General features: G+C 42.7%; 1 protein-coding gene across 1 annotated transcript in view; it reads left to right on the forward strand.

Annotated features, from left to right (window-relative positions):
- cnih3 (cornichon family AMPA receptor auxiliary protein 3) overlaps positions 1–5,239 on the forward strand; it is a gene marked incomplete at both ends in the record, with an annotated part of 76,709 nt that extends 71,470 nt beyond the window's left edge. The window contains one exon of the mRNA XM_084560383.1: positions 4,723–5,239. Coding sequence (XP_084416509.1) covers positions 4,723–4,750 — 28 coding nt within the window. The remainder of the gene's footprint in view (positions 1–4,722) is intronic.
- Between the last annotated feature and the right edge of the window lie 6,126 nt (positions 5,240–11,365).

An 11,365-nucleotide genomic window follows, 5' to 3' on the forward strand; every position in this document is an offset into this window, starting at 1 on the left:
ACCTTCTTTCCTCACCACTCTCCTCCTGAACCTTTCGTTTCTGTCACAGGGATGCTGTGTGGAATGTGCTGCACTCCAGTAACAAACACCTTTCTGTCCTTGCAAGATGAATACAGCTTTCCTTTGTCTTGGGTTTACCCCTGTGGTCCAAAAAGACCAGTCCGTAGCATGTTGTTGGATGTTGCTGCCTATTTTTAAAGGTCTAACCCTTTATTTGGTCATGAATGCCTTCCCTTACTTTCTTCTGGGGGCATGACAGTCTGGTCCTTCTGTTTGCTCACACACACACACACACACACACACACAGACATGCAAGGTTAACCCCGGCTCATTAACTAGACAGATGTTAAAAGCTAATGGAACATGAAATAAGCGACATCTGTTGCTAAAGGAGGGAGCCCGATATAAAACAGCTCCAGCAGCCTCCCCTGCTTCGCAACTGCTACATAAATCTTGTATTCATAGAACGTACACTGCAAATGTATTAAAAACGTGTGTACATCCAACCGTATCTGCAGTACTGGGGCTGAGCAACCAAGTCAGTAACTTCACTTGTGAATATACTTGTCTTTTACTCGACCAGTTATTCTTAGTAAAGCAGAAGACAACAAGAACTACATTAGAACTGGCAGCTGAAACCAACATTTTTTAAAGGTTCTTCTGCAGGGTCTTGGTTATTAATAATTATATATTTATCATAAAACTGAAAAGCAATCCTTTGCAATGTGACATCGTTGTGGTATATGCCGGTAGCTTGGTTAAGGGAGCTTCAGTGTCATTGCCACAGTAACAAACTGGCGATGAACGGCGTGAAACCTGACCCGTCCATCAACCCTGACCTCCTCCCCACGCGGGGCTTGCGGCTTTATGACATCATTCATCATCGGGCTTCCCCCGTTAACCTGTCATGCTCAATTATGGCAGCAACACCAATATATGGCTTTGGGGAATTGGCCAATACAGCCGATGCTGTTTCAAGTGTTTGCTAGAGGCTGCCGCATAAAAAAATATTAATACCATGGGTCACCATATGCTGACCTTTGGGGTTGTATTTTATGGAATATTAGATGGGATATTGCACATTAGGTGTGATTAACACATAGAGAATTAAAGGTTTATTTTTTTCTTACTTTAGATTTTATGTGAGTAGCAGTGTGCCAGGAAAAGATAAAGAAAAATGATGCTAGGTGTCAATACATCAGTATTTATAAGCACATTGTTTTTTTCTTTTAATATTTAATTAAACACTCATTTGCCCCATTAGTGTCTTGTACGTGATCACGTAATTAAAATAAAAACAATCTCAGGACCAGGAATGGGAGTGTTCATCATTAATAATTAACAGCTAATTAAGGACAACTCATTTTCCAAGTATGAACAAATATGCGGTAGGTTAAAACGAGGCTCATTTGTACCGTATCGTGCATTCGCTGGGGAGACTGTGTAACACTTCAGAGAGTCATCTGGTTTTTAAGATTTCCTCGGGGTCGAAATAAAGTCTGCATCTTTGATTACCAGTGGTGCGCAACACAACAATAATGTTGCCAATTTGGCAGAAAAGTTATTCTCCTTAAAGGGGAACTACTGTCTTTTACAACCTGGACCTTATTTCTGGCATATAATACGACTGTTTACTCACCCATATAACTTCGGTGTCATCCGTGTTTATCCATATAGTGGGAGTGAATGGGGCACCGAAATGCAGCCTCTAAATAACGCATTATCTGCCGCGAAACTTGTTCATTTCACCAATATTTTGTTATGATACGCTAGTGCTATTCCCCGTTGAGTCCGGAGTTACCTGTTATCATCATCTGGGGTCTGTAGATTGACCTACTAACCTCTGACCTGCATGATGTCATCTCCGTTGTTTTACCTGTAATTTGATACTGCTAGTTCGTGGCAACATGGCTGAATATTTTTCCAATTCTGAGGTTGTGGACGATGACTTTGTTTATGATGGACGTAATTACCATTTTGAGCCAGAGTATATGGATGAGGACCTTGTTGAAAGGAGGATGTGGAGGCAGAGGAACAGCTGGCCAAAGAACAACAAACTGCTGCACGTCCACGATTAGATAATAGGTAACTCCGGACTCAAAGGGGAATAGCACTAGCATATCATAACCCAATATTGGTGAAATGAACGAGTTTCACGGCAGATAATGCGTTATTTAGAGGCTGCGTATCGGTGCCCCAATCACTCCCATTATATGGATATACGCGGTGCTCCGGTGGATCTAAATATCTTCCGAAGGACTCGAAATAACACCAAAGTTATATGGGTGAGTAAACGATGATATTTTATGCCAGAAATAAGGTCCAGGTTGTAAAAAACGGTAGTTAACCTTTAGATTGTGGGACAAATTGCGTATTTCAACTACACGTCTGGAAGTATACAGACCATTTAACAGGTTAAACTGCAGTAGCTTCTCTATTTGCATGCAGCATTCCTGTTTGCTGCCGGATCTCGTGTCACAACATTTTAGCATACATTATGTTTAGCCAATGTCTAATTAGTCTGTGAAAGTGATGGATCTGTAATTTGAATAGCCACAAGTCAATGTGCCGACTGATAAAGGGGTTTTAATGGGAGGATGTCGAGTCCCTGAGGGGAATCAAGGAATCTTTCTCTCTCTCTCTCTCTCTCTGCATTACATTTCTACCCTGCCCATGGATATTCATGTGTCAACGAAGTGAGCTTGCATCCTTCTCGCCAGCAGAGATCATCGGAGGTGTCAGGAGCTGGCAGAGGCCCCTGGGATGAACACAAACGTTCAGAGACGTTAGTTACTGTCAGCGAGGTGCTGATCTGTTCTCGTCAAGTCACAGCTCAACGAGACAAGTGTCGAATACCCAATCTGTGATATGCGCTGTGGTTGTTGTTCCATGCAATCCTCCGTTACTCTCTCTTTTTTTTTCCAGATAAACACTACAGATCACTTTCTCTTTGAGGCAAAATGAGCCTGTAGAACTGTAAGTCTGTCACACCGGGACAGGAGATCATCGGTGTCGGCGGTTGACTTACAGAAAGAACCTGTAGCCATGGCGAAATTGCTTCGTCCGCTTTACTGCAAATGTGTGTTTGACAGCTTGCTATCGCACATGCTCATCGCATCGCATGACACCCATCAGCTTTTGCTTTTTTTGTTTTGCTTTCAGTGGCGACTTTTAAAACACGAGTCCTTTTAGATGTGGAAACAACACGAACATGCCAGGAAGGATTATTGTTCTTACATTTTTAGGTCATGGTAAAAACCTAAAAATGGGAACTTCTGATATGGAATTTAGAGAAATGCGACAAAAAGATTTACACAACTGTTGCGACTTTATGCGTGAATTAATCCTCTCTTTAGACCCAGCCTAGTTCCAGGTACAGATCTATTTATGCATTTTTGAACATTGCGCTTTTTGTGCAACTCCTTGTCTTCACCAAATCCTGGCAAGGAAGTTGGAAAGTGCAAAGCTAGTACTGCCTAGTGCAACCACATTAGCTTAAGTATTGTAACATTACAGACAATGTACTGTACACCGATCAGGCAAAACATTATGACCACTGACAGGAGACGTAAATAACATTGGCCATCTTGTGACAATTCAATGTTCTCCTGGTTGGGAAACTTTAGGACCTGGCATTCATTCATATGGATGTTACTTAGACATGTAGCACCCACCTAGACCAGACCAGGCACCCCCACCCCATAGCAATGACACTCCTTGAGAGAAGCAATTTAGGAACAACTAAAAAAAAAACATGAAGAACAGCACAAGGTGTTGACCTGACCTCCAAATTCACTAGATCCCAAACTGATCAAGTATCTGGGGGATGATCCACAGAGGCCCCCCCCCCCCCCCCCTCAAAGGCCCACCACTAACAACATCCCGTAACCAGACACCACATGACACCCTCAGAAGGCCCATGTCCATTCTCTGATGAGTCACAACTGGGTTTTTTTGCGATCAAATTTTTATTTCTATTTTCATTTACAGAAAGTCCAACAAAAATATTTCAGGAGATACAATATTATTAGAATGGCTTCTCAAAGAAAGACAGTTGGCCCAGGACATAAGAACGTGTCATGGGAAAGTCACAACTGTTTTTGAGGCACAAGGGAGACCTACACGATATTAAGAAGGTGGTTGTAATGTTATGCCTGATCGGTTTATGTTCATTTATTCTTTAAGAATACTGATGCAGGTTTCTCTTAAAATGAATGGCTGTCTTCCAGCTGCCTCAGGCTTTCATGCTGCACCTTATGCTAGGGTTAGGGTTAGGGTTATCTGTCTGCTCAGATAGTTGCTAAAAAGGAAAAGTCTCAGCATCCTTTAACTTTCTGAGCACTTTCTTGATGCTAAAACCTTCAGTGATGAAGGCTCTGAGCTTCCAATCTTCAAGTCCGTGCATGTGTTGCATTAGTCTGAATGATGCAGATTATGGCGCCCAAGAAACATCACATAAATAAATCCACAACTGCATCTCAAACAAACAGACTCTCCATTGCCTCTGAGGCAGCAGCATGGAGATGAATCACCTGGAGAACCAACCGTGGATCAATGAGGTTCACGCACACATGCACGCTCCAATCCTCAAAATGGTTTATCTGAATGCTACAAAAGAGGCCATTAGAAGCAATTTATACTTTGTCACTTCCTGTGTGATTATCCAATCAGAGACGTGTCGATTCACTTCCCCTTTCCCTGTGTCTTCTTCTTGTGTTTCAGTATGATCTACTCCTTGGTTACCTCATAACAACCGATTTCACAGCAACTGGGGAGAAATATTTACGCCTCGGGATGTGTTTGATACCACAGACTGCCGATGTAGAATTGAAAGACGAGGCGCTTAAAACAGAAGAAGAGAACCGAAAAACTTTTTTTTTTTTTTTGCTGTGAAGCCAAACAATGAACTGAAGTGGAGCTGAAGCCGAAGCCTATCCTCCGCTTCATCCCACGAAGATGAAAGGACATGTTTTATCCTCGGCTGTACATAAAAACTGAAAACCACTGTTTACAGTTTGACTGCTCTTAGCGAGACCCAAGTTAATCACTGCCTGGCCAACGTTTGTACCACACATATATACACTAATACACACACACACACACAAGACACACATCCACAGCCTCCTCTGGAGTGCTACCGTACTTCCTGTACAGTAGCGGTGGTAGCCCAGAGGATGAAGAGCACAGTAGCGTTTGCACAGTTCGTCTCAGGCACAGCACGGTGAAACACTGTCCGGCCCAGCACGGTTCACCGACCCTCAGCCACTCCTCCCCCTCCTCCTCCTCCTCCTCGACGCTTCACCAACCGTAGCTTCACAGGTGAGTCCGGGAATGAGGGACAGACGGATGAGCGGACGGATGGATCACACTGTACAGAAAAGAGAAATGAGCTCAGGGGGAGGAAGTGCCGGGGCGGAGAGCTCTTGATGCTCTCCCCCTGGAAAACACACTCGGTCCGAGGCCTGTGGGATTTTCTTTCTATCATTACGTGAATGGCTTTTGTGACTTGTGTGCATTTTGGTGTATTCTTTAAACAAAAAGGCATTTCTAATTGATCTACAGCAAAAGGTATATTCTATACATCAAATGCCTTCTTAGTGTCGTCCTAGTGTCGTTCTGTTGTGGGAAACATTTCTAAAACTCCGACTAGAAACCTGTCGAAGCTTTTTATAGTAGAGGAGCACACATACTTTGCACAACTAGCGTCTTTTATCTCGCACAGTATTCGCAATATCCGGCTATAGAGATAATCCATGATAGTTTAGCCACACAGGTGAAGGTCTTCCAACGTGTAAAGAACTGCGTAGTCCGGTTTGAAGACAGGGAAACAATGTGAATCTTTTCTAGCTCTCTTGGACCAAATTGTTGTCTTTTCACTATTTAAATGGATTTATTTACGTCTACATGTGAGCCAGTGGTGACTCACTTCCACGCTTTATCGGAAAACGTTCTTGTCCAAGTGAGCGAGACACGAATAAAGCAGAAGATTGGAAAGGTGCCTGGTATTAATATTTTTTTTTTTTCGTCCCTGATTTGAGCAAAAGCAACTGTAGCAAAAGATGCCAGTAACATTTGAGAGAGGACCATGTCGTGGCGATTCCCGTAAAGATTACAGACTGCCGTCCTTGCGGCTGGAACGAATTCAGACGCTTCAGCAGTGCAAGCGCTTCAACCTGCACCTTCTATGTGTAGCACTATTTTCTAAACACTGGGCCACTCGTTAAACCTTCACCGCCATCTTCATGTGGTGAGCCTCACTTCGTAAGCCGCAGCCCAAGGGGCAGATAGGAATGCCCCGTTCTTGTTGTTTTCTCTTATTATAACTTGAGCATTTTCTATCCTTACTGTGTATGTATGTGACCAACCAAGCGGAATTTAGATATTGTTTATGAAATAAAGTATTTTAAAATCTAACGTCTTCCTCATATTTGTTAATATAATTTGCGGCGTGTTTTAATGCATTGTAATGCAGTGGTGTTCAAGCCTTTTTTTAAGAACCCAAGGCCACAGGCACACCGTCAAGTTAGGTTAACTGAGCAATTGTTTGGGATCCCCAGATAACTATCCCCCAGATGGGGATAACCATCTATATCTTTGCCTTGGGCCTTGAAAACCTAGGATCACCATTGCCCAAGGCATCCCTTGGTGTGTACTGCATGTCATATTTGACATACAACCCTAACTACTGTGAAGCAAATACACAGTCAATCGCTAGCGTATATATTTATTTAGTTAAAGGGGAATTTTTACAACCTGGACCCAGCATGGCCCAGTGTTATTTTTTTCCAAAGTTTAAATGGATTCTAGACACAGTGTGATATTTCTAGCAGTGCCATTGGATCATTTAACCATTTAACACCACACCAACAACAGGTCCTTAAAGGGGAACTACTGTTTTTTACAACCTGGACCTTATTTCTGGCATAAAATACAATCGTTTACTCACCCATATAACTTTGGTGTCATTTGGAGTTGTTCGGGCGATATTTAGATCCGCGTATATCCATATAGTGGGAGTGACTCGGGCACCGAAACGCAGCCTCTAAATAGCGCATTATTTGCCACGAAACTCGTTCATTTCACCAATATTTTGTTATGATACGCTCGTGCTATTCCCCGTTGAGTCCGGAGTTACCTGTTGTCTATTCGCGGACATGCAGCGGTTTGTTGTTCTTTAGCCAGCTGTTCTACTGGGTCGTTGTCCACAACCTCAGAATTGGAAAAATATTCAGCCATGTTGCAAAAAGCTAGCAGTAGCAAATTACAGGTAAACAAGCTGACCGTCGTGGGTGCGCGCAGCGCTCGGAGATGACATCATCCAGGTCAGAGGTTAGTAGGTCAATCTACATGATAATAACAGGTAACTCCGGACTCAACGGGGAATAGCACTAGACAAAATATTGGTGAAATGAACGAGTTTCGTGGCAGATAATGCGTTATTTAGAGGCTGCGTTTCAGTGCCCCAGTCACTCCCACTATATGGATGTATGGGTTCTAAAGCTCTGTTAAAGTGGTCACCTCATTGACCAAGGCTGTTACTCTATTAGTTGATTCGATGGCAGTCTCTAGGAATAATGCTAATGGTTCCACATTTTCCCAATTTCAACCAGTTTTGCCCTTAAAATCACTTAAAGCAACAGATAGACGGATAAATAGATAGAGAGATGACAGGTGAATGAGTGTCTTTCCAAACTGTGGCAGACAGGCTCTGACAGATTGGTGACAGCATGTCTTCCCAGGATGCACCTGGGTGCTGTCCTCACCACTGCCAGATATTTCATCATAATTAAACCAGGCACACACTGCTGACCTTTTGGCCTCTCATCATGTGTGTGTATTTTTGGATTAGGCCTCCCTTCCCCACTGCACCTCCTCTCCTCGCCTCCCTCTGCCTCTGTTCTCTTCCCCAAATCCTCACCAGGATTCAGCTCCCCCTCTTAAAGCTGTGTGAAATGACATTGAGCTCTTGTCCTGCGGCTCTGGCACACTGCGCTCAGCCGTCTGGAACCTGAGGTTTGCCTGTAAAACTCCCGCTTCCCCCAAACTTTTCACAGCGAGGGAGTCAATTTTAATCTCGCTCCGCGTGAGGCTGAACCTCGCTGATGTATGTTGCTACTTTCCGTGTGAGAAGGCCGAGCAGAAATAGGCTGCCTGACTCACGCTGAGTTCCAACACGTAGTTTTCTAAACTGTGAATGTAGGACGGTGAGTCAGCGTCGGTAGGGTGGACCGACACTGGACACAGGAGAGCGGCACCTGTTCCAGGTCAGTGTTTTTCTGAAGTGGGACACTGAGGCCTGGCATTCAACACGTTTTCTCGAACCAAAAAATATAATCTATTGATTGCCTGGAATTAAAACTTCAGTATGTTATCTTGACAGTCAGAAAAAGATCCCTTGAGCCGACAATGGGCTTGGGTTAGGGTTAGGGTTAGGGTTAGGAAGTCTTGTCAATAAAAGGGGAGGGGCCTCTGTGGATCATCCCACAGATACTTGATCAGTTTGGGATCTAGTGAATTTGGAGGCCAGGTCAACACCTTGTGATGTTCTTCGTGTTTTTTGACTTGTTCCCAAACCGTTTCTCTGGGGATGGCTGCTGCCATCAAGGAGTATCATTGCTATGGGGTGGGGATGCCTGGTCTGGTCTAGGTGGGTGCTACATGTCTAAGTAACATCCACACCAATGAATGCCAGGTCCAGGAGTTTACTTCTGGTATATAATTCAATTGGAACACATCCCACTGAGGTGGGTTCTTGCTTTTTTTACCGTTCCACCAAACTTTTCTTTTTCCCTGCACTTGCTTCACCTCCCTTTCTCTGCCTCCCCCTGTGAAACCTTTGTCTTCACACTCAGAGAGGGAGAGAGAAACAGCTGGGAGTGGCAGATGCTGCTAAGCATTATGGGTTTTGACACGTTCGACTGGTTGGGCCGTCCCGCAGAGCTGGACGGGAAGCCTGTCAGTCGCCAGCTTCGGGATGTTGCATGCTGTCAAACTGCATTACCCACACCACCGCTGGTGGGAGGAAGATGATATCACATGCCTGCCACTACAGTGAGTCTTTTTGGGTCATGCGGTTCTGACAGTCCAGAAGTGATGGATAGTTTGGTTTAAATGCGATGCAGCAGGTGATGGCACACCTTATACAGTATTTACAGAGCTAACATGGAAGGTACAGAATTCCTCTTGTTCACTGTGACTCTGCTTTTGCATCCCCCTCACACCATATTCTCTCCAATCCCTTTTTAATCACCGTGTACTTCTATGTTTACCTATCCTTTCCTTTCCCCTCCATCGCTGTACGGCTTTAAAGAACTGTTTAAAGAGCTGAAGAGGAAGAGTGTAAGCTCTGAATGAACACAAATGAATTACATGTAATCCACGGATTTGTAATCAATCACGGAACATTTGTTTGTCGTAGGTGGCAGTCTCCTCTGTTCATTCAACCGTGTTGGTTCTCAACCGCACACTCCCCAGATTCTGCCAAGCTTAACTCTCTCCTGTAAAAATGTTGGGTGAGTTTGATTCCAAGAATCACAACTACAACACAACAATTCAAAGTTTATGATTGATGAATTCAGCTTAGTGACTTCATGGCCCTTGTATTTGCTCTCTCCCTGTCACACAATCAAGCGTTGTTTAAATGAAAGAAAATAAATTATTTAACACTAGTCCTACATTCAACACATACAGTATATTCAAAACTATGTACCTAAAACTCAAAGTAGTTTATTACCAGAGTCTTGTTGACTAAAATCAATGAAACCTAAACCAGTAAAATCCCTAAAGAACCAGTATGCCATTGTAAAAAAAAAAACAAAACAAGTTCTTCTCTTGATCTGGTGTTTGGTTTCTCTGCTCAGCGCTACTATAGAAACCTGGCATTGGAAGGTGTTTAGAAAGGTGAGAACTTAGAAAACTAGAAAAAAGTTCATGGCAGGTGATTGGACGTACCATCTGCCTAAGGCTGGCATGGTGGACTGCAGTGTGGTCTTGTGTTATCACAAACATATAACCTTGTTAGATAATATCCCCAGTAACCACATTTGAGTGATTTAGTTTGTGCTCAAGTAACCAGGGTACAGCCTGCATCTTATAGTCACCTGATTTCTGAAACATCATGAATAAGAGACGTGAAATCTCCCGTCAAGATAGTGCCTTGAGAGAAACTTAAAAGTGCTGATGATTCATAAGTATCAAAAATGAAAGTAATGCTATTTCTCAAGAGAAAGCATTACCTTTTATTGAAGGGCATGACAGGTGTTGGCCTGAATGTGTCATTTGTAATTAGAAGATCAAACACTTACAATGTCAACTAAGTGTACATGGATGCTTTAGGTCTGCAGTGACCCTATACACTTACACACTACACACTACACACTTTTGTACATATCTGTGAGGTGCAAAATTATGTGAACCCTTGTTTTCCATATATGGTGTGACCCCCTTAAAGGGGAATTACCATTTTTTTACAACCTATTTCTGGCATAAAATAAGATCATTTACTCACCCATATAACTTTGGTGTCATCTGGAGTCGTTCGGACGATATTTAGATCCGCGTATATCCATATAGTGGGAGTGACTGGGGCACCGAAACACAGCCTCTAACTAACGCATTATCTGCTGCGAAACTCGTTCATTTCACCAATATTTTGTTGTTGAGCAGTAATAGCAACTAAACATTTCCGGTAACTGCTGATCTGCCGTCTACAGTAGCTCGGAGGAATTTTAGCCCATTCCTCAGTACATAACCACTTCACTTCAGAGATGTTGCGTCCTCACACCAGATGGCCTGACATATTCTTTTAGAATTTGCTGGTATAATTCAGAATTCATTGGTTCAACAGTGATGGAAGATCAGTCACTTTAACAATTCGGTCTGCAGTGACCTTATTAGCTTTTTTTTAGGATAAAAACACTAGAAAAAATTGTTTTTGTCAATTTTGAGATTTAGACATCACAACATTATCCAGTAAATATGGATATTCAATATCCATGCTGCGTGATGTAATGCATTGTCAGTGTATTATATAGTAAATAGCATTAAATACAGGACAAGCAGGATTCTGTTCTTTTAACAAACAAACCGCAAATGATAAAACATGGTTAATCTGGAATGTTTGACTCACTCTTTGAAGTACTTTCTAATTAAATGATGTCTTAGATGTCTAAAAGTCTGCTTTGACTGGGATATAATAAAAGAGTTGATTATAAAACCCTTTACCAAGGATCAACAAACAAAAATAATAAGAAAAGTGTTCATCATGATGTCAGACTGCAGGTGTTTATACCCTTCCTTTTAAAATCATAGCCAAATTATTTTTCTCCTGTGTTCCCTGTGTTAGCAGGCTTAGCTTTCTTCAGAA

The sequence above is a fragment of the Chelon labrosus genome, assembly GCF_963514085.1.
Source record: "Chelon labrosus genome assembly, chromosome: 14".
Classification (NCBI taxonomy): Eukaryota; Metazoa; Chordata; class Actinopteri; order Mugiliformes; family Mugilidae; genus Chelon; species Chelon labrosus.